Source organism: Exophiala aquamarina (assembly GCF_000709125.1).
Source record: "Exophiala aquamarina CBS 119918 chromosome Unknown aczIA-supercont1.26, whole genome shotgun sequence".
Taxonomy (NCBI): domain Eukaryota; kingdom Fungi; phylum Ascomycota; class Eurotiomycetes; order Chaetothyriales; family Herpotrichiellaceae; genus Exophiala; species Exophiala aquamarina.
Window position 1 is genome coordinate 82,205 of NW_013550562.1, and position 22,805 is coordinate 105,009.

Sequence of the window (22,805 nt, forward strand, 5' to 3'; positions counted from 1 at the left end):
CTATCAAAATGGTATGACAAGGACGCAGCATAAACTTTGTAAATTAGCACCACAGCTAAATGTAGCCCCTTTCTATTCCCTACTAGAACTAAGTCTAGGCACCATGTAATGTGCCAACCGTGTAGTGTGCCACTTGTCATGAGTACTAACTACTCAATATTATCGTACATTATCTACTCTATAGACTCATTAATATTAAATTAATGTACAAAAGGTGTTAGGACGTCATCTAACTACCTATTCCGCGTAGTATTTCTAGTATTCGGTCGTATAGAAGGCCTCGTCGTCGCCTCTAAAGCCTCCATACCCTACCTAGCCTACCTAATTATCTCGATACTCGTAAAGACCTTATTATAGTCGATTACGACTCGCCGTTACCTCGTAGTAGTTAGCTTATTTAGTTATATACGCTAAATAGTAAGTTCCTACGATTTTAGGGCGATATTCTACTATAGTCGATTAAATGCCTTGCTCGTTTTTTAAAGTAATCGACGTACAGAACGAGAAAGTATCTCCTAGGCTGAAATCGAGTCTATTTCTCGTCGTACTTACTATCGAGTAAGTGGCGTATAAATATTATGCGATACGTATTAAGCTTACTTACGTGACGGCGGCGTAGTCGGTAGTATTTACTCGTTTTAAAGGTTTTATAGGACTTAATAAGATCGGATGACTTTACGAGGGTCCTAAGGATAAATACTAGCCGTATTCCATCCCGCGCGTATACGAAACGATAAAAGACCCTTATTACTTACTTTTTTATAGGTTTTAAGAAACTTACTCTTCTTTACGGCCGCGGCGTCGTCGTACCTAGCTAGGTTAGCGATTTCGTCTCGGTAGCGACATTTAAGGAGCGAATAGTAAGTAAGATTAAGTAGCTATAGGATATAACTTAAATAAGGTATTAAATAGACTAGAGTAATACGATTTATATAATATTCCTATATAAACTCGTACGTCGTATAACTTTTATATCTATCGAGTAAAAGGAGTCGATAGTCGTCCGTTACCGTTTATAGGATGAATATTTAACGTAGCTAGGCTAAACCGATCTTATTTAAGGTCTATCCATTAGGTGAAACCGTATAGGAGTAGTTTAGAGTATTAGAGTCGGTAAACTAGGTCGTTTAAAGCGCTTTTCCTTTAAATATAACGAGATATTATAGCCGACGACTAATTACTAAGATTATCTCGATAATAGAGACCTATTCACGGTTTTCTAGTGTTACTTTATATAATTAAGTAGTATTAACTCTACTAATTACTCGTTAATTAGTATAGACACCTAGAGCGATGCCTATCTCGTCTATATTATAGATATTCTCCTAGGAAACTTAATATCGCTCTCGTACGGTATTAAAATACTTAAACTAGCGATTTAGGAACTTAGGAGTAGTACTCTAGAGACGTAATCTATAAATCTTTTTACCTACTTTAGAGCGAATCTCTAGATAACGTTATATAAATCGTAATATCTAGTTTTAGCCGATACTTAAGGGCCCCGTAGAATTACCTTAAATAATTATAACGAGATCTCGTATTTAAGTAAAGCTAGGAGGGTATCCTTACGCCTTAAGGTTAAGTATCCATCGTATAAGTATTTACTCTTATTAATTTAATAGTAGTTACTATAGTTTACGAGTAATTACTCGTAAAGTACTACCCTATAGTCGACGGCCTAGTATTATACGATTAACGTTATTTACTACGGCAGTAGAACGAATAGTTAGATATCGACGGGTTTAATAGTCTAGAATAGCCTGCTGGATTCTAGTCTCTTAATTTAATGCCATTTTAGCTGTAGAAAGAGTATTGTGTACGAGTAGTTGTGTGTCGAAGAGGAGGAGTAGTTGGAAAACGCGACGCGGGACGCGTGGCACACTACACGGTTGGCACATTATATGGTGCCCAGACTTAGTACTAAAATTAACTACTTTTTACGTCTTATTCTTCTTACGTATACTATTATAGCGGAAGCCGATCTTGACTAATTGGACGCTAGACTCCCGTGATCTACTGTAACTCGGTCGAATACCCCAGTCGGGGGTCATGGGGTAACTTGGAGGACTCCGACGTCAAAACGACTCCGAAACCACACCATGACGTGACTATCTTCTAGATTAACCTCGCGTAGGAATGATTAAGTCATTTGCAAAAAGCATTAAGGTATTCTTCTACGCCCAACGTGCTTTTCTAGTGCTATACTCAGCTGTTCATGACTCACAGCTTGATTTTAATTAAAAAGTCCTGCCCACTAGGTAAACTCGCGAAGACAACGTCCGGATCTCAATCAAGATCCGTTTAGAGATGGGCTCTCAAGCCAAGGTAGCCTTTGTTTCTGGGGGCAATGGAATCAGTGGGAATGCAATAATTGAGCAATTGATTCGTACTTCCTCCGATGATTGGTTAGACCGACTTCTCTGCAGAACTGAAGAATAGCACTAAGTGGTTACCAGGTCCAAAATTATTGTCTCCTCCAAAAGCGTGCTTCTCGAACGGTGGCAAGATCCCAGAATCGAGTTTATCGCACTAGATTTCTTGGAGCCAGTGGATTCGATCATTAAACAGATGACACCGTCCTGTCAGGCTATTACACATGCCTTTTATACTTCATACGTCCACTCCGAAGATTTTGCCAAACTTCCAGAGTACAACATTCCACTCTTCAAGAACTTTTTGACCGCTGTCGATTCTGTCGCGGGGAAAAACCTGTTGAGGGTTTGTCTCCAAACGGGCGCCAAAGTAAGCTCTACTAAACCGCCTCAGAGAGTCCCATTCAAGCTCATTCAGGCTAATTAATGTGCAGAATTATGGACTGCATCTTGGACCTATGGTCCATTGTCCAGCGACAGAAGATCTTCCTCGGTATAACGACAAAGGCGAAAATTTCTACTTCGCTCAAGAGGACTATCTCTTCGAGCTTGCAGCAAAACGGCACTGGCATTATTCGGTGATTCGGCCCAAAGCTATCATAGGTTATAGCCCCAGCAGTAAGTTAATTCGCAACATCATCAGCAGTAGAGCTGACGGTTTTGCTTATTTTCAGAAAATGGTATCTCTGAATCCATTACATTAGCCATCTATTTCCTGATCTGCAGGGAGCTGGGTGAAGAGGCACGCTTCATGGGCAACAGGTTCTTCTGGGAAAGCACCGATGATCAATCGTATGCTCCCAGCCTTGCAGACATGACTCTTTGGGCCATGACAGAGGAAAACACGAAAAACCAAATTTTCAACCATGCGAACGGCGATGTCGTTGTCTGGAGGCACTTGTATCCAAAGCTTGGCGCCTACTTCGGTGCCAGAGTAAGTCTTTGCGCCTCGCTATTGTCCCACGCTCCCCGTTCTAATATGCTCACTTTTTAGACTGAGGATGCCACATCTTCGGCTGCTCTTCTTAACGAGCAAGCAGCACCAACCTTTTCAATGGCTGAATGGGCGAAGGATAAGAGAGAAGTCTGGGATCGAATCTGCACAAAATATGGCGGCAATGAAAAGGCGTTCGACTGGGCCACATGGGATGCCATGGACTGGGTCGGCTCTATGACCTGGCTTACTCTGGTTTCTCTGCAAAAGGCGAGGCGTTTTGGCTGGAGCCGATACGATGACACCTTCGAGACTTGGATTCAGACTTACAAGACGTACGAAATGGCAGGAATTTTGCCACCACATGATGAGATGGTGCCGGTATATAAGAGCCCTATCAACAATGCATAGTTCTACGACGAGAGTCAGGAGATTCGTGGTGACACATGTGATCAATGCTTACATCTCAATTATCACTGTAAATGAGAGACGATTGCGATATGCAAGGAGCGAATTTTACTAGTCTCGCCTTCATGATGCTACGTCTAGAACTGACCGCGAAGTGGCCGTCTGTTCGAGCAGCTATAACTGTAATTCAAGGACAACACGTTTTCTTGACTTTCAAACTTTCTTTTCAACTTGTGCAATTCATGCTCACACCCCCTGTAAAAATCAGTGCAACTGTAAGAAAACCGTGGATACAACTTATTGGGTAACCAAATTCTATTTTGACTCCTAGCAAGGGAAAGAAAGATTGAACTGAGAAGCAGAGTTATGCTAGAGTTGTGTAGAAGAGTGTATTTTGCTCGACGCTTGGGCGGCTCGACACTGCTTGCGGATGACTCATGTCTCCCTGTATGTAGATCCCATGTGCACAATGCCGCCGGGGTTGGGGTATCCGGGTTTTGGAGCCTATAAGCGGCATTTTCCCGACACTGAAGCTATCTCATAACGATCATTCGGTCATTAACGCACACAAGGTTCGAGACTTTGCCGCAACACCCATCGCAGCCAAGTCAGCCAGTGAAGGAAACCTAGGATCGGAGATGTCTCTAGTAAGTATTTACGGGCCTGGAGGTTGTAGTATCTCTTGCCCACTAGACAGGAATGACTCAAGATTGACATTTATTTAGCAGGAAAACCTCGTTTTCAACCATGTCGCCATTGGAGTCCCGAACTTGGAGAACGCTATCCTTTTTTATACATCCGTTCTAGGATTTCGACTTCTGAAGAACACGGAACGCAGTCGCAACAAGACCCCGAACTCGCCCATCTTTGCCATGTACGGCGCAAAACTTCAGCAGGTCAAAGTCGCGTTCCTTGCCACGGGGAACGGTGTCGGATTCGAGATTTTTGAATTCGTTGATCCGCCGCACCAAGGGATTCACGATAGCTTGGGTACTTTTGAAGAAGGGGGCTACGCCAGAGGGGGGTTTTTCCACATCGCCATTACCTCTGCGGATCCTGCTGCCGTCGCAGAGCGTGCCGTCAAAGGCGGAGGACACAGGATCTCAGAGGAGGTGGATTTGTTTGGTGAGAAGGCGGTATACATTGCTGACCCGTGGGGAAATGTTATCGAAGTCATGAGCTGCAGTTTCGAGCGTCTGGTGGTCGGGAAAACTCCTTCGTAGCGAGTGACATACTACACAAAATCACTACCACTTCTTCCTGTCTCCAATAAGGGTGAGCCATGTTGGTCTAGCTTACATTAGTTCTTAGAGCATTAATCCTGTCTTGTACATTGGAGCGATGGGTTTCGCATTCTCCGTCGGACGGACCATGTTGCGAACTCGCGAGACAAGTAGAGATCGTTCAATTGTGACTCTGCAAGCACTCGTGGCAGCAAGTCCTGCTACTTTAAAGTGGAATCAAATATTTTTGAGTTGTTGTGCCAATCTCAAGATCCACGTTCATTGACCTAGCAACAGTGAAATGGTTCATGACTTATGCTGCTATCTCATGAATCTCAATATTAGAAATCTAATTCGCCGAGTATCTAGCACTCCCCTGAATTTAAGAAACTTCTACCCCAAACACTCAGGTCTTGACCGAGCCCTCTGCTAGCAGCCACAACGACTTAGGTCTACCTCATATTGTCTCCCTAAATAACTCGTAGGACTCTCTGCCTCGCCAAGCATAACAACGTTGCCGTCTGCAGCGCGTCGACACTGGATTGGCGTTACAGGTAATTTAAGGCATCGCATTATGTTTCTCGGTTAGCTGTCTTGCCAGATATTGCTTGACAAGTTCCTTGCCGTAGTCGTTTCCGTTCGGGGTTCTGACAATGGTGTGTATGTGGAAAGGCAAAGGCTCTTTGTTTGTCAAAAACACACCAGAGTGATGATCGAACTCAATCAGTAGAACAGGTGAGTGTATTTTGTAGTAAAATGCATCATCGTCCTGGAATTTGCCGATCCACGCAATGTGCGTCTCATCCCAATGTGAAACTATCTCACTCATGCGAAAATCCAATACACGAGTTGGCAGATAGTCAAGTGTCCTGTAGATTATCTGCTTCAAAACTTTTTGCTGACCATCCGGCAAATCAGTCACCAAGAGCCCTTCATAAGGAATCACACGATTGTCTTGGAAGGCTCCCCCTAACGTGCGCTGGTCAGCTCGGTGGTACCGCCCTTCAGGCATGGATGGATCAAACAACTTGTCATAAAGTTGAACCTTGGACTGCAAATCAGAGTCAAGGGACTGCATCAGTTGACGGGCTTGATCTTCCTGCTCTCGAAAGAGCACCACGCCAGCTTCAGGTCCTTCATCAATAATGTTGGGCTCCGCCCCCATGAATACTGGGGAGACTACAAGTTGGGTTCCGGCGACCAGACAGTTGAGACAGAGATGGTGGCCATACAGATTCCAACCCCAGGGTGCTGTGAGCGATGGCGTTCCGAACAAGGAAAAGTTGTATGACTTCTCGTTCATCACGCCCTGGCCGTTCACCAGACCTCCTAAGAATCGATTGATTTTCATGCAGTTAACTGCTTTCTTGTACCCCACAGGACTCAAGCTGGCTTCGAGCAAGCGATGAATCGCGCTGAAAAGGCCGTCGGAAGACTCTTCAAGTCGAATTCCGTTTTTGAACACATAGATCTCTGGGTTGATCCATGTCCGCCATTCGTTAGCAACCAGAGCATAAGTCAGGGCCTGTCTTTCTGCTTCGGTGGCACTTTGGAGTACACCTTCGGCGGCTTCCACCATGTTGGGGGTCGGAGCACCATGATCTTGGTTCTCACTTGCTAGTGGATACAGGCGAGGGACGAGATTGTTATCAATTGTGATGCCTTTAAAAGGTTGGTCGAGCAGTAATGCCCATGACTTGATCCAGTTCCCAACGAAGTCATCGGTCTTGAAAATCTCTCCCCATTCGTGAGCATCACAGTCAGGTTTATTGAGAAGAAGTTTCTGTCTTGGGTGATCAGGTCCGGGAAGGTAGTCTCGAAAAGATGTATGACGAGTCCGGTTCATGATGATGTTGATTGAAGACATTTAACTTGTGGGCGGCTTTGTGAGTCTTTTTATGCCACGTGTGCTCTCGGACATTCTCCATGACCGCGGAAGCAGGAGTGTACAGTAACTTCCGGTCCGAATGAGAACCATTCTGAGCCCCGCACGTATTCCACCCTTCAGTTTATAATGATCACCTGCTCTGTGCTCAAGAACTTATCCCTTAGTCTGATCCTCAAGTCACTGTCGCGCACAGTAATCCACACAACGGGTTTCCTTTGGCCATCACGCAACTCCGGAATCCTACCATGGGCTCTCTTCGCAAGGTTGGTGACATCGAAGTCCTGCACGTCAAATCGACGCCAGTCGGCATAGCAGAGAAACCCACCAGTCAATATAACGGCTTTTCGCCCTCCAAAATACTCCTTCCGAGGGGTCACAAGTTGACGGATTCCAATCGATCCTTTCCAGTGGACACCATATGGGAGAGAGATATTGCGATTACAATGCGAGATGGAGTGAAGCTTTATGCAGATGTTTTCCGGCCTTCCAACGAAAGTCTTAGAGTACCGGCTATCATGGTATGGAGTCCATACGGTAAAACTGGCACTGGGTACTTTTCACTCGACAATATCCCATGTCGGGTTGGAGTTCCTAAAGCAAACCTCTCTGGATACGAGAAATTCGAAGGTCCTGATCCCGCCGAGTGGATCCAGCACGACTATGCCATTGTGAATGTGGATCCACGTGGTGTGTTCGCGTCAGAAGGCGACATTTGCTTTTTTGGGACTGCTGAGGGCAGGGATGGCTTCGACACTATTGAGCATCTTGCGAAGTTGCGATGGTGCAATGGAAAGGTCGCAACAATGGGGAACTCCTGGCTTGCCAGTGCTCAGTGGTTCATCGCCGCCGAACGGCCGCCATCATTGGCTTGCATGTTGCCACTGGAGGGGCTCAGCGACTTTTACCGAGAAAACTTTTGTCGTGGCGGTGTTCCAAATTCCACCTTTTTCGGTCCATACATGTTCAGGAGGCTTTTCGGTAACAGCAAAACAGAAGATGTCGCATCTATGCTGAAACTGTATCCCTTCATGAATGGTTATTGGTTAGACAAGCGGGCTAAGATTGAAGAAATCAGGACTCCAGCCTACGTCCTTGCCAGTATGTCCACCTGTTTACATACTGTCGGATCGCTCAGGGGGTTTGAGGAAATCCCACACGAAAAGAAGTGGCTTAGACTCCATCCCACCCAAGAATGGCATGACTTATATAAGCCAGAAAGCAACGCAGATTTCAAGAAGTTTCTTGACTTCTACACCAAAGGAATAGAGAATGACTGGGAGTCAACGGCTAAAGCTAGGATTTCTGTGTTGCGATATAACGAACCACCACTGTACAATCTCTCTTTCTCGACTTGGCCCATCCCAGAGACACAGTGGCGGTCTCTCAGGCTCTCCTCGAATTGGAAGCTTACCGAAGACAGCCCAGACAGTGGCAAGGCAAGCTATCAAGCCGACATAGTAGGCCAACAGGACGGCAAAGACCAAGAAGAGCTTTCATTCACATTTACATTCCCGGAAAGGTGTACTCTCATTGGGCCTGCCAGGGCAACTCTCTATGTTTCATGCGCTGAACATGACGAGATGGATGTCTTTGTGCAAATCAGAAAGGCCGACAAGGATGGCAATGTCTTGAGCAACTCCAATATCCCACTACACGAGCTTGGCAAGTCATCGTTGGACGAAGTACCGGAAATCAACGTCTTGAAGTACTTAGGACCGACGGGAGTGCTGAGGGCAAGTCACCGGGCCATAGACCCTTCGCTGACGAAGCCGCACTGGACAGCGCACGATCACACAAAAGAGGCGAAGATCACCCCTGGCGAGATCGTCAAGCTTGATATTGGTATTTGGCCAGCTTCGATACAGTGGAGCGCAGGAGAAAGATTGGTTTTCAAAGTAGCAGGGCACTCAATGACTCTGGCCGAGTTTCCAGTCCTGCAGGGAACGTATACCACAGCGAACAAAGGAAAGCACACTTTGTATTTCGGAGAGGAATACAAAAGCAGCCTTCAGATTCCGGTCGTTATAATTTAGCAATAAGGCAGTCGTCAAGGCTCCAGAGCATTCTTATATGGGTCTAGCTAGAGTTCTGGCAACTCTCAAAATAACCGCAGGATTCACTCCTCTGAAGTGGCAGCGCTGCTCTTAGTTGAGTGGCGCAGCCGATGAAACCTATGACTTAGATTTCAATAATCCCTGCGATGATATACAACTTTCTTTCCTAATCTTGCGCATCCTACAAGGAAAGGATGTCCCGAATTATAGACAGACGGACATGGTTCGATTTGTTGTATATCGGTGCTGACTTCATCTTACGCTTGCAGAATCGGCATTTCTTCGCTTGGTCAGATGTGTTGGCGTAATGATCGAGGGTGATGGCATGAATCTCAATGACTGCTCCATCATTATGGTCGGACAGCCAGGTTTTCGGCCTCCCCAGCCCAGCCTTGTGCGGAACGCTTTGGTGGTTCAGCACCGAAGTGGGACACGCTACTGGGGAAGATTCTCAGCGAACCTCGACTCTCGGCAGCAACTTACTTGAAAGAGTAACAGTTTTCCGACTCGCCACTCAATGGGGAACCCACAGCCACCGGTGTCATCAGCCAGGGACCCGGATGAGGGGGAATTCTGGAGAAGCAGCTTATCTTTCTATTGGGCTTTTAATACCATCAACTCCGCTGCTAGGCAGATCTCTCACTGGGGTAGGCCGAGTGCGCCAAACATTACAGGACCCTTTGCCATCGCCTACTTCACAAATCGAACACCCTCAGCGCACCACCAGTGCGACAACGCTGGTCATCCTCAGCGGCTTTTCATTTGGCCCGTGTGCTAGAAAAACAGTGCCAACAGCCACAATCCACGGCGCAGTGCTCAAAAAATGACAGCCCTTGCTCAGATCAGTTCGGTCCCCCGCGCGCAACTGGTGCTGGTAATTGCAATCGCCTTGTTTTGGCTGAGAGTAAGGCAGGTGAACTAAGGTTGGGAGAACTGTTTGCTGATTTGAATCAAGATTTTTCGACGTGCGTTTTTCGGGCCACTGCGCAAAATTCCTGGTCCTTGGTATACTTTGTTTAGCACACTGCCACTCCGGTATCATGCGATGAAAGGTCGTAAAGTCTTCTGGGTTCACGAATTGCACCAAAGATATGGGCCTGTGGTGCGAATATCTCCGGACGAGGTGGATGTCGCCGACGCGGAAGCATTCAATGAGATTCACAAAATCGGAAGCCCTTTGTTGAAGAGCCCATGGTACGTGAAATTTAGAGGGGAAGTTAACTGTTTCACGTGCGCGGACCCCAAAGTACATGGGCGGAAGAGAAAGACTTTGGCGAGACCTTTTAGTAAATCTTCTTTGCGAGATCACTGGGAACCAGTCGTCCGCGAGCTCGCCAGGAAGACAGTGGCACGGGTGAAAAGCGAGGCGGAACTGGGAACAGCAGACCTTCTGAAGTGGTGGACTTTCTTTGCCACCGACGTGACTGGAGAGGTCGCCTTTGGTGAGAATTTTGGGTTGGTGGAATCAGGGCAGGTATGAGAAACACCCGCTCCAGGTATTTGGCGAGGTGTCTTTTCATGATTCCCGCAACGGTGCAGACTCCGCTAACCAACATGACGAAATCAGAAACCAAAGATTATCTTGGATTTGGAGGACGTTAATAGAGCAAGAGCGTTGAGAGCTGAAGCAGGAGTATTGTATGATCTGGCCAAAAGCTGTACCTTTGGCTACTTTGATCCTCTCGGCAGGGCAGACCAGAACATTGAACGCATGAGTTTCGAGCTCATGCGAGCTGCGAGACAGAGGAGTCTTTCCAAGGCCAACATCATTTCCGGAGTCTTGAACGAAGCCAACCCAGAAGATCGTTTCAGCGAGAGAGAGGCTGTTCTCGAGGCCATTATGATAGTGGTCGCAGGCTCGGGGACTACGGCTATCACACTCACTTTTCTGTGCTGGGCTGTTATGGCGAACCTTGCATATCAAAAACGCCTTGAGGAGGAAGTGGCTTCGCTTGACTCGGGCTTCAAGGAAGCCGACCTTGAAACCCTTCCATTCCTGAACGCGGTGGTTCAGGAGACACTTCGACTGTATGGAGCAGCGCCAGGAGCCTTGCCACGTGCATCCCCAAAAGGTGGCTGCCAGCTGGCTGGATTTCATATTCCTGGGGACTTAACAGTCAACACTCAGGCCTTCAGTTATCACCGTGATCCCGCTGTGTATAGCGATCCTTTCAGGTGGGTTTCCCTCTTACTCTCCACAAGTCCTTGATCGTTTTTGACTAGTGACTTCTACAGATTCAATCCGGAGCGTTATCTCGAAGGCAAAGTGGGTGGACAAGCGGTCTTCGCGCCCTTTGGATCTGGAAGTCGCACATGCCTCGGGATTCATCTTGCCTATCTCGAACTCCGTATGGCGACTGCTCTTTTTTTCCGAGAATGTGCAGGTGCACGACTGGCCTCGGAAACGACTCCAGAGTCCATGGAGATCGTCCAACACTTTTTGATAGCACCCAAGGCTCATCGCTGCCTGATTACACTGTAACATGTATCTTCCGCAGCGCGTAGTGCTAGACTATCAATCAAACATGTTTTGTTTAGAGTGGAAAAATATTTCGTAGACCCTTCAAGGTGCTCGGTGTACAATGTGTCGTTGTTCGAAGCCAGCAACCTACCTCTCCCCGATCGGCATGGAGGCCCCAGGGAGCCGGCTCTGATTGTCGGATCGGTCTCAACATTATTTGTAACCCATTTCTTGCTCTCTTTGTTAAACGACGCTACTCACCGGGGCACAATGCGACATCAGTGCTAGGAGATAAGAGGCGATAGCCCCAACATGTGTGGACCCACCTCGCACCTATGCGTGGGGAATCCGATGGACGGCTGCCCCCCTTCGTGAGATTCTTCCAAGCGCTGTATTAGCAACCAGCTTGTCAAGTTGTCCAACACATCGCATGCACGACGTTGAAATTTGGTCTTTCAGACGCATTCACCCGTTCGTGTGAGCCGCCCAGGTTTGTCGTCGGAGTTCTAGTGTCATCTGGAAAAGTGAAGGCGAGATGGGAGATTGGGAGTCGGACGAGTTCATGTCGGATTGGGACAAAACGTACGTATCGACCAACGTCAAGCCTGGGTCCAGATCGTATGACAAGGATTTCTTTCTGGGATTAAGGTCGAGCTTTCAAGATCAGCCGCCGCTCGAGTCAATTTCTGATGCGATAATTGTTAGTATTAAACTACTTGTGCTTCTGGATCGTTCCTTATTTTCAGCGGCCATTAGCGGTCTGATGATCTGGTTACTAACTTTGCATTCGGCCAGGCCACGGCTTGCTGCGCCGTTGGCCGCGCAGATGTCGTCGGTCGCTTCTTTGACGACATCACCCACGATCTGAGCCCTGAAGAATCCCAAGCAATTTTCCTTCGTCTGAGGGAATCGATCACCTTTGTGTTCCCCTATCTCGGAATACCAACATGCATTCCCGCCTGCTACGGCATGATCGGCGTGGTAAAACGGAAAGGATGGGAGTTTGCATCTACTGAAAGATTGCGAGGCCGCATGATAAGTGTTGATGACGCGAAGAGAGGCCGGGAGCTGCGCACGTCTGTGTATCGTAATGTTGGAAATTCGGAGATTTTTGGACTGATGGACACATATTTCACTGATTTGTGTAAGTCTCAAGACGTGTTCAAAGCGTGTGGCGACGAATCTTACCATCTCCAGTCATGTGTTCAACTGTTGTTACATGGGGATACCTCTTAGCCAGGGCAAACGAGAAGCTTTTCCAGATACACGAGTCACACCTTGTGGTCGCGGCCACCATCATGGCTCTTGGCGCGACGCGACAGACAAAGAGTCACATCAAAGCAACCTTAGGTTTGGGAAGCTCCGTGCAAAGCGTGAAAGCTGTGATGAACGTTGTCGGGCAGATCTCGGATTGGGCTGATCGTCCACTGGTCGACTTCGACGTCGACGAATTAGCCGGTCAGGTTCAGCAAGGTGTCGGCAGATGAACCCTTTGTCTCCCATAGTACTATGATCATGGAAGACGTAGTGGGGGAAGACCATGTCCTGGACATGGTAGGTTCGTTCTGTGATGGCTTGCTAAAGAAGCTGAAGCCACCATTTCCTCTGGTCCTTCATGGGATGACATAGTCAGGAATAGGACCAGAACATACAATACACCATTGCACCAGATAAAGGGCAATGCTCCATACAAAACCCCAAGTCACGGCGCAGAGAAGGCCCAGAACCTGCTCAGTCGTGGATGTTTCCGTTTCCTCCCCGAAGGTACAGCAGTGACCTTTGTCTCAACTGTGTCAGTGTCATTTGGTTAAAGGGCTGTGACTAGCAAAGTTGCTGATAGGGGACAAGGTGTGGGCTGACTTTGCGTTCGACCTCAAGTGATGATGTTGCTGCTACCCTCTAACAGAAAGAGCTGGAGCAGCTGATCTGTCGTCCGTCCGTTGGGATACTATGCGGCAACTGGTACAGTATTGCGGCCGCACCTCTACTCCACTCGTGGGGGGGAGGTTGGTGCCTGTGCCACATTCCAGCTTGCTAGTCGGGGGATGCCCACCTGGAGATGCCTAGAGGCTGGCACCTAGAGACCGATCTTTGGGCACTTTTGGTACTTGTAGAGTAGTGGTGTAGGGGCGAAATATAGGCGGAATATAGTTCCCCTATGGGCGAAATACCAAGCAATTAGGTACTCGCTACTGTACTGATTGCCTCCCCCTGGCAGGCGCCGAGCATCCCCGCATTTTCTCCAGATTGGCTTCTGCTTTCTGCTTTCTGCTTTCTGCTTTCTTCCCCTCAACTTTCTTGAACAGCTCAAAGTGTCCAAACAACTCAAGTCCTTTCCAAAGTCCGTACATCAAACTCCATGCCTTCAGCATGTCCTTTTGCACCTACTGTGGGCGATCCTTCGCCCGGAATGAACACCTCCAGCGCCATATTCTGACCCGTATGTTTTGGTTCCCAAGATCTTGCAGCGATCAGCTACAGCCGTGCCAGTCTCTCCTTACACAGCTCAAAGCTGACTGATCCAGATACCAAAATCCTTCCCTTCAAATGCCGCATCTGTAATCTTTCCTTCGCCAGACGGTAACGCCCACCTCTCGACCTGGTGGTCGTATATTCCCTTGGCTAACCTTGTGATGTGGGGTTACTGCAGCGATGTGATACAGAAACACTATAAGTCCCACACGCCACAAGAGATGGAAAGACTGCAAGCTACTTCTAGCGAGCCATCGTCGGCAGAGTACACAGTTGGCAAGCCAATGGAGAAGCCCCGGACCGCCCTCGCTTGCATTAATTGCGCCAAGAGCAAAACCAGGTGTGACCATCAGCGCCCCTGCAGTCGTTGTCAATCGAAAGGAGTCGAGTGTATCCCCAGGATGCCGCAACATAATCGCAACTCGTTGTCCTCACAAGCCTCACAAGCTGCGAGCGAGTCACAGCGACCACCTAACCCCGGCGTGGGCCTGGTCACGGACAGAATCAATTCATCGGACCATGCGCAGGATATCAACAATACTGCACAGCCAGAACCAACCCTGAACGATTCAGCACCCCCTGACGGAGAACAAGCGGCACAGACACCAGATCCCTCTGTGGAGTTTGCCGTCACAAGCCACGACAGCGACGCTGTCGAAATTGCGACGGAGCGCGATCAGAATCCTAGTCCCATCAATGATCCGCGCTCTTTTGGTGCCGGAGTCGGGCTCACGATCGCGAACAACCTCCGCCCACCTGAGTCTACTGGCTTAGAGACCACCGACGAAAACCCAAACCAGTCGTGGAACCCGCCGCTCGGATATAACGACGCTATGGAATTGGACAATTACTCTGCAGACAATTTTTCCAACTTTGACTTCGAAGGCTCTGGCCTGGAGGCGAATCTCTTCGCCTTGGATAGTGCCATGAACTCTTATTACGAGTTCCCCACGAGCGTCTTCAACACCACTTCTACGACTAACGTTTTCGACTTTGCACACACAAATGGGATGTGCGATGCCTCATTAGAGCCCCAAGTCACTCCCGAGGCCGACACGGGACCACAGAATGGTTCGCGGAAGCACCCTGAAATAATGGCGGAACTGCCTCATTGGAACATTTGTAGATGCACTCCAGCCCAATCTGCCACAATCCCCAAAGATCTCGAACCTGAGGCGTTCAGTCCTTCGCAACTCTTCGGCATGAGTGGTTCATGGAGTGACTCGATCGAAAAATGGAGAGAGCGTACCTTTAAAAGTGACGAGCACATTACTCAGGTGGATCTGACAGAAGAAACACGAGAATGGATGTTGGTGATACTCCAAAGCTTGTTGCAATTGAGTCCCGACTTCCACGTTTTGAAACCTAGTTTTCGCTCTTCACTCTCTTCGTCGACCTCGAACGTGGATGGTGGACAACGACCGTCAAATTCATTCATGCTTCTTCCTCCAAATGGGTCTTTGAGAAGATATCTGGAAATTTATCTCACCAGCTTCGAGCCCTTTCTCCCCTCGATTCCAGCCCTGTCACTTAATCCAAATAAACTTGCTACTAGCAGCAATGAGCGCGGGGCCACCGTGCTTTTGTTGCTCATGGTAGCCCTCGGAGCCATGCTAGATCCCGCGATTAAAGCCAGACATTTCTCCAAAGTGCTATTTGAGCTGTGTCGACACACAATACTGGACACGATCGCGAAGGATGATGGCACTTCCAGGCAAACTCTTACGCTTCACTGTGCTCTACTATTCGTCGTCGGAGCAGCTTTCAGTGGTAAGCGTCTGCACATGAATATTGCTACATGTCAAAGGCACATGTTCTTAGAGGTAGGCCCGTTGATTATTTTGGCGCCTTGTCTTTCTATGCTTCGGCTGGGAACATTACCACCTTGACATTTATTCTCTCTTCCTTTTCCAAGATCTGATACAATCCAAATTGATACGGTTATCTAGACTGTGAAATATGCCCACTTCTTCCAGCAAACACCCGCCATGGATTTCTTGCTGGATGGTTCAATCGAAAACCTTGACGTCGCATGGCAAAGGTGGATTGATCGAGAAAATGCCTCCAGGTCCGTGGACAAAAGCTGTCCTGCAGTGCTCTTGTGACTAATTTCGTTTTCAGGCTGGCTTATTTGTGGATCATTGCCGATCATGAAATCAGCCTCTTCTATGACACCTCTACCCGTATTAGCACTTCCGAGCTCGAAGTTGCCCTCCCTTCTTCAGAACGTCTGTGGCTTGCACCTAATGCAATCGAGTGGAAGAAGATCTTAATCGTGCTAGCTCAACAAGAAGGCAAATCTGCTAGCGATTATTTGCGCACCCCTCGTCTCGGACTCGACAAGTTGTTTGTTCTCTTGCTAAGCGATCAGCTTGATGCCACAGGTTGCGATCTGCAGCCTCTGCATCTGCGACTTCTCTTGTGTCCAATTCAAGATCTGGTCACCCAACTGCGTCAATTGTTGATCTGCCTTCCTAGAGATATCAGTGCATTGTCCTTCACCGCAGCAGACTCGCTAGCTTCGTCGGCCTTGCGGATATCTGAAATCAGAAATCTGCTCCGTCGCTGGCACAATCTCTGTCGTCAAGTGCAACCGGGCGGTGTCCGTGAAGAGGCTTTGATGCAGTCCACATGGATTGTTTATCACCTGATCAGCTTAAATCTTTTAGTTTCGTTCCGCGAACTCGAGAGCTTTTCCCGAGGGGAGAGCTCTGGCCCTGATATCATGACCCAATTCCGAAGAGAGTGGATTCATGAACCAGAGCAAACCATTTTTCACTGCGGACAAATCCTTCGGGTACTGCGCGGCATTGACGTCAAGTTGCGCCCAATCTGGTGGAGTGCCAGTGTCTATCGTGTAACAATCATCTTGTGGAGTCTTTGCATCGGCAGGAGAAACCCCGGCACGATGCAAGATGAGCCAGAGGCCCAGCGCGATCTCCAAACGCTGGTCATGGTTGACAGCCTTGTACCCGACGATCCTAAGTTACAGCACTTTCTACGAACCAAAAAAGGAAATCCATGCCTTGACCTGGGTAAGGACAAGTGCATCTCTGTATATGGTGAACCTCGCTTAGTTCATCAAGCATGTGTTGGAGCCCTCGAGGGAGGTCCTCGAACCTCAAGGTTTACCGAGGGTATTCAAGCAAAGCTTGAGACGATGGGTAAGCTGTGGGACAGGGTCAACAATATAAAGGCTCCATCCCTGTAGGTCCTGTACGATCAGAGAGTTCGCTACTGGCATTTCTCATAAAGACATTTGAGCTTTTCTGTTTCGCAATGATCGAAACCCGTGGCGTAGAGTAGTTTGTTGATTGTCGATCCTCAAAGTCGGCTTTTCTGCTTTTGACAGCTACGTGCTCTTTTTAGGTATCCTGCTGGATTCCGCAGGATCGCTCCGGTCCCCGGAACCGCAATGTGTCACTTTTTTGGTACCTCAAATTTGAATGGGTTCGACGTCGGCTCCATGTCACTTCAACTAGCATACATCTACAGTGAGATCCGACTTCCCAATCACCATCCATCGAATTCCATGCAGATTCTTGGAGGGAACAGGACTTTGCTTCAAAACGGGGAAATGCAAAAGCCGAAGTTTATTCCTCGGAATGCACGACACAAGCAGCCTCAGGACTTCAACGGTTGTCGAGCAACGCTGATTTTCGCAAAGAATGGGGGTTTCTGGTCGCGTGTTTCATCGATGGGACAATAGCCTCGTCCGGCCACACTCCACCCCTTGGACCGGCCTGCGGAGGAGCAGGCTCGGTACCCCAAACCGATGTCCCAGGGTTCTCAGAAAACAGTGGTACCATGTGAAGTTTCCAAAAAAGGTCATCCAATGCTCCCTTTCAAGCAACAACAATTCATCGAAAATTTAGCCAGGCGCGTATTCTGTTCCCAAATAAAGAAATTCATTCTATGATTTCGAAAATGGGATCTTATAGTAGCGACATCACAACGCCAAAGGGGGAAACGCTGCCTCCACGATTGGAGGAAGTTCCCGTCCTTGTAGTTGGTGCCGGCCCAACTGGCCTTCTTGGTGCGGTGCTTTTGAGGAAATTAGGAGGTATAGTCCACTTGTTATGTTTGTCGTGGCTGAGGCTGACCGTAGTTGGCAGTGAGATGCATTGTTATCGAAAGGCACTTTGAGCGTCTCACGGCTCCTAAAGCGCACGCCGTTGGGCCAAGGGCTTTAGAAATTTTCAGACAAGCCGGTGTAGACATCCCTGAGCTGAGGAGACGAGGGACAAAAAGATTGGAAGGAAGCTTTGTCAGCGTCGTCACCAGCCTGGCAGGTGAAGAGCTGAGAAAATTTCCATACGAGCGAACTGACGCTGAAGTACTTGACCTCACTCCAGAGATGTTACACAACGTGCCACAACCGATGACTGAGCAGATTCTCACAGAACAGTTAGGATCGGCAGTGGAGATTAGGAAGGGTCATAGCTACGTCAGCTGCGTCAATACTGCATCACATGTGGACACGATCATCGAAGACCGAACGACAGGGGAATTGTATACGATTCGATCAAAACACGTGCTCGCTTGCGACGGCGCAAGAAGCAAGGTTCGACAGTCGCTTGACATTGAAGTTGTCGGTGAAACCACGACAGAAATGCTCATGACCATAGAGATAAGTTGTGATCTCCGAGGCCTCGTGAAGGACCGGCGCAGAATTCTTTACAATATCTTTGACCCGGTAGCGCATGGAGTTCTGATCGCTTATGACTTGGCTCAAAAGCAAGTTCTCATCCACAATTTCGACCCCAAGGCACAACCTCTGGACGGTTGGAACGAAAAAGTTTGCAGGCATCTCGTGGAGATCGCATTCGGTGCCAAAGTCCCCTTCGCCATCGACAGTTTCCGGCCATGGGAGTTGCAACGCAAGATTGCTTTGACCTATCGGCACGGAAACTGTTTCTTGGTAGGAGATGCAGCCCACTCTTTCCCACCCAGTGCAGGGATCGGGCTGAACACCGGTTTTGGAGACATCCACAACCTTGCTTACAAGATCGCTGCAGTGCATCATAACTGGGCCACAGGCGCTATACTGGACAGTTATACAGCGGAGCGCAGGCCGGTGGCAAATGCCAATTCAGAGCAGAGCGTTGCTAATGGTCTGAGACTGCACGGCTTGATACGAAAGCTGAGCTTGAACAAAGGGGACCCGACCGAGGCCAGACAGCGCGTGAAGAGCCTTTTGCGCAACCAAGACAAAGATCACGATGATCATGGCGCCTCGAGTCATTTGGATGCCTTGTCATCGAACTTCAACAATGTAAGTTACCGTACTTCCAGATCAAACCCTGTAGCGACTCTTGATCCGTTCGATCCTGAACCGGCCACATTTTGGTCGAGAGTTAGAAAGGTGGTCGTCACTAACTCTCAGCGCTATTAGCTCGAACTACACCTCGGTTACGTCTATGGTCACCCAGGTCTTTGCAAAATCGCATCCAGTTTCCAGGCCAAATTCCTTCCGGGTGCTCGATTGCCACACGTATGGATCCGGCCATTGAATGACGAAGTCGTGAGCGGCATTCTTCCGGTCAATCTTGACCACGTTCACGAGTTATCAGTCAGCGAGAAAGCCTTACGGCGGTATTCCACACTGGACCTCTGCCGGCTCGAGAATTTCACGGTCATCACCAATTCATCGACAACGGTACATTTGAGGACACCCGAGTGGCCGGAGCCTCAACGAGCGAAAAACAACCTTCCGCCTGTGCGTGTCGTATATCTGAATAGGGATTTCGACCTTGTGTTTCCGGCGAAGGATAAACCGTGGTTGGAGAAGTTTTACCTAGGCAATGGTCAGCGAGGAGCCGTCCTTGTCCGACCAGACCAACACATCTTGAGAGTTTGGGAGGAGCTTCCGTCCGCAATAGAGCTTGAACGGACTCTACTGTCTGGGTGGGGATTTTAGTAGCTGCCAAATGCTGGCGAATGTGCGCGTGCAACGCATCTTGCATTCGTACACTTGCGACACGGAATGCTCAAAGTAGATTCAGATGAAGAGATGTCGCTCTCGGAGATCGATCGATCGAAATTGAACTCAACAAACCCCCCTCTTAAGCCCCCGAAATCTTCGTTCGGATAAAAAGAATCTGCGTGCGCTTAAACTGCCTCTCTTCATTCGCTGTCTTCTAGCGAAACAACCAAAGAGACAGCTCCCCTCCCGGCTCTGTTCGTACTGGTCTCGCTGCAAGGGCGTTGCGACGTAACCATCGGTGTAGAATTTCGACAGACAACACTGAATACAATGTCGGCTTTGGAGTCTGTCTCTCGCGACCTTGGGGGACTAATTTGGGAGCCTGATCATCCCGAAAAAAACACAATTCTTCTGCGTCGAGTGATTCCTGTCAGCATCGCTGGGAACACATGTTCAACAACGTGAGAATTTTCTGCTGAAGGGACGATTTGGATCACGTTGGTGTACCAACCCCTAAAAACAGTTTACGAGTTTTGATTCCCCTACACAGGACAGAAGAAAAATGTGTTAAACCTCCATGGTTATCTACTCTCCGGCTTTAGACTTCTGAATACCTCGCCATAAAAGAGCGCTTGACATTACCGTTCTTTGCTACACCTTTTCCAAATCCTCACATTCGACATGTGGAAGAGGTCATCCGTTTCAGGAATTAGAGAAGGGAGCTAGTACTTGGTATCGTCCTAAGAAGTTGTATTCTTGTAACTCCAAACAATGGTGAAGGAAACCAACGAATGGCCCTGAATTTCTTTTGGGCTGCAATTGATGCCGACATGACATCCAGAAGAAAAGCAGATTTGTTTACCACTCCCTACATGTTCTCACCGAAGAATTTCTTGCATGTCTGACCAATGTCCGTTCCTAAATACTCAAGACCGCGCGTTGAACGTTTAGCTGGCTTAGGGAAGCGTACTGCCCACCCAGAGATTCTACATCATACTATTGGAGATTTTGAAATGCTCTCCTCAACAGCTCAATGGCCTTCTTTCTGTCAAGAGTTTTTAAAGGGTGTGAAGCTTCAATCAATCATGACACCACTTCCTCTGCTGCGGGTGTGAATTGTAACCAGCACTTATTTTGCGACTTGCCCGTGATCCCATCTCTCATCAAGATGCTTGCGGTGAAGACATCTCGCATTTCGAGTATGTCTTCTCCTCTACCTTCGGGCACCACTGATTTGAACTGGCGGAAGATGGCAGCCAGAAAGTATTTCAACTCCGTCATGCCAAGATTCTGACCAGGGCAGCTGCGGGATCCGTGACCGAAGGGGATCCAGTTTTTCTTCATTGCAGCATCTGCATTTAACCAGCGTGCTGGCCGAAAAGCTTCAGCATTGGGAAAAATGTCTTCCCGTCGACCCTGATCATAAGCAGCACTGGATGCAATGGTTCCCGGAGGAACGGTGACGCCGTTCACGGTAATGCTCTGTCCCAGATGGCGTTCAAGGGGTCCTGGGACTATAGGCCATAGCCGCATGACTTCAAAGATAACGCAGTCGAGGTACTTGAGGTTCAGACATTGTTTCATATCAATTTGATTGTGATTGGGAAATGCTTTACGAAGCTCCTGTCGCAGTTCGTTCTGCACATCTTGATGGCGGGCGAGCACCCAACAAGCAATGGCGGCGGTGTTTGAGGTTGTTGAAGAACCTGCGGCCATCATCTCCACTATATACGCTGGAATATGTTCTGGGTCAATCGACTGTGAAGCGTTCTGCTTTGAATTCAATGCTAGCAGCATAGAGAGGACGTCCTTTTCGTGACCTTTCGTCTCCCTATTGTTCCATTTCTGAAGGGCATTCCGAGCAAATGCATCGAGATCGTAACAATCGTTACGCATGTTTCTATATTTCTTGGTCCCGATCATTTTGGTCCAAGTTTCGAAGAATGGGATAAATCCCTTTAGAGCCATGTATTGACTGAAATGATGAAACTTGCGTAATAAGTCCGACTTGACATCGTCCATGTCGGCGAGAAGGTTGTGCTCTTCGCCCCACAAGACATCAGTGACGGTGTCTAGCGTCAGGAGCCTGAACCAAAGCACACCCTCGATAATGGGGTCAGTTTGTGTCGACCTGTCTTGTAGCAGTTGTAAGAAGGTTGCAATATGCGATTCCATCACATCTGCAAGGCTAGCCAAGTTTTTACTCTGAAAACACTGCAGAAGATTTTGGCGCGCCATTGATGCACTAGAGTAATCAATGGTACCCAGTATCTGTCTGACACCCTTGTAGGAGCCCATGCCGTGATAAAAAGAGCTTTTGATCGAACTCCGATCGTAAATAGCCTTCATGGCGACATCGTCGGTAGTGTGTACTTGATCTGGAGCGATGACTACAATTGGTCCATACTTCTGGATAAGCGCATGTGCATACGCGGCTCGTCTTGTTCGAAAAGTTGCGGCGTACAGCGGAAACGGCGTAACTCTCGACCAGAAAGGGCCAGGAACATGGCGGACTGGAGAAAAAAAATACGCACGACCGACCTAGAATTTGGAGATTTCAGTCGAGGACAAAGATCTCAGAGCAGGAACATACATTGTAGAGCAGATAAACTACAATGAGCAGCAGCGTCCCTTGGAGCACTGACACTGGCTTGAGTTGGAGCTCGGACTGTGGTGAAATGAACATTTTGGAAGCTCTCACAGTCATCACAGGCCTTAATGCGGTCTCGCACTAGCAAAATCATTCTCTAGATTTGCAAGCTGTAGAAACATTTTATCACCTCAGACAAGAAAGGCGATTTCTCATCTTACGCGACGAAGGAACAAGGCGGACACTGTACTGCACTGTAGATTCGAGGTGATGGGCCCCGACCCGGCTACCCCACGGGATGGGGAAGCTCCGAAAGAGTACTATCACAGCCTCGGCCCCGCTTCCTTTTCCCGAACGGACGAAACCCTGACTCCGCTGATGGCTTTGTTGGGGACAGTGCTGGGCACAGCAAGCCCATTTTCCTTCAGAGCGAAGCAATCCTGTATCTCTTGCTGGTAGCCTTGACAGGGCTCGAGA

General features: G+C 48.4%; 9 protein-coding genes across 9 annotated transcripts; 7 read left to right on the plus strand and 2 right to left on the minus strand.

The window, feature by feature from the left end:
- Positions 1-2,307: 2,307 nt before the first annotated feature.
- A1O9_12722 (uncharacterized protein) lies at positions 2,308-3,717 on the plus strand (the record flags this gene model as incomplete). The annotated part of the gene is made up of 5 exons (XM_013398355.1): positions 2,308-2,405; positions 2,457-2,742; positions 2,807-2,990; positions 3,047-3,306; positions 3,367-3,717. 5 exons carry the CDS (start codon positions 2,308-2,310, stop codon positions 3,715-3,717), a joined length of 1,179 nt encoding a protein of 392 aa, XP_013253809.1.
- An 869-nt stretch (positions 3,718-4,586) lies between these two features.
- Positions 4,587-4,937, plus strand: A1O9_12723 (uncharacterized protein; the record flags this gene model as incomplete). Its single annotated transcript, XM_013398356.1, has 1 exon — positions 4,587-4,937. The coding sequence occupies one exon, from the start codon at positions 4,587-4,589 to the stop codon at positions 4,935-4,937; it is 351 nt and encodes a 116-aa protein (XP_013253810.1).
- Positions 4,938-5,496: 559 nt separating this feature from the next.
- Positions 5,497-6,783, minus strand: A1O9_12724 (uncharacterized protein; the record flags this gene model as incomplete). Its single annotated transcript, XM_013398357.1, has 1 exon — positions 5,497-6,783. The coding sequence occupies one exon, from the start codon at positions 6,781-6,783 to the stop codon at positions 5,497-5,499; it is 1,287 nt and encodes a 428-aa protein (XP_013253811.1).
- A 287-nt stretch (positions 6,784-7,070) lies between these two features.
- On the plus strand, positions 7,071-8,858 carry A1O9_12725 (uncharacterized protein; the record flags this gene model as incomplete). Its single annotated transcript, XM_013398358.1, has 1 exon — positions 7,071-8,858. One exon carries the CDS (start codon positions 7,071-7,073, stop codon positions 8,856-8,858), a length of 1,788 nt encoding a protein of 595 aa, XP_013253812.1.
- Positions 8,859-9,924: 1,066 nt separating this feature from the next.
- A1O9_12726 (uncharacterized protein) lies at positions 9,925-11,361 on the plus strand (the record flags this gene model as incomplete). Its single annotated transcript, XM_013398359.1, has 3 exons — positions 9,925-10,353; positions 10,447-11,054; positions 11,115-11,361. 3 exons carry the CDS (start codon positions 9,925-9,927, stop codon positions 11,359-11,361), a joined length of 1,284 nt encoding a protein of 427 aa, XP_013253813.1.
- A 514-nt stretch (positions 11,362-11,875) lies between these two features.
- Positions 11,876-12,827, plus strand: A1O9_12727 (uncharacterized protein; the record flags this gene model as incomplete). Its single annotated transcript, XM_013398360.1, has 3 exons — positions 11,876-12,040; positions 12,136-12,484; positions 12,538-12,827. 3 exons carry the CDS (start codon positions 11,876-11,878, stop codon positions 12,825-12,827), a joined length of 804 nt encoding a protein of 267 aa, XP_013253814.1.
- Positions 12,828-14,213: 1,386 nt separating this feature from the next.
- Positions 14,214-17,023, plus strand: A1O9_12728 (uncharacterized protein; the record flags this gene model as incomplete). The annotated part of the gene is made up of 3 exons (XM_013398361.1): positions 14,214-15,635; positions 15,762-15,880; positions 15,934-17,023. The coding sequence occupies 3 exons, from the start codon at positions 14,214-14,216 to the stop codon at positions 17,021-17,023; spliced, it is 2,631 nt and encodes an 876-aa protein (XP_013253815.1).
- A 1,146-nt stretch (positions 17,024-18,169) lies between these two features.
- Positions 18,170-19,732, plus strand: A1O9_12729 (uncharacterized protein; the record flags this gene model as incomplete). The annotated part of the gene is made up of 2 exons (XM_013398362.1): positions 18,170-19,087; positions 19,208-19,732. 2 exons carry the CDS (start codon positions 18,170-18,172, stop codon positions 19,730-19,732), a joined length of 1,443 nt encoding a protein of 480 aa, XP_013253816.1.
- A 1,089-nt stretch (positions 19,733-20,821) lies between these two features.
- On the minus strand, positions 20,822-22,424 carry A1O9_12730 (uncharacterized protein; the record flags this gene model as incomplete). The annotated part of the gene is made up of 2 exons (XM_013398363.1): positions 20,822-22,279; positions 22,332-22,424. The coding sequence occupies 2 exons, from the start codon at positions 22,422-22,424 to the stop codon at positions 20,822-20,824; spliced, it is 1,551 nt and encodes a 516-aa protein (XP_013253817.1).
- Positions 22,425-22,805: the final 381 nt, after the last annotated feature.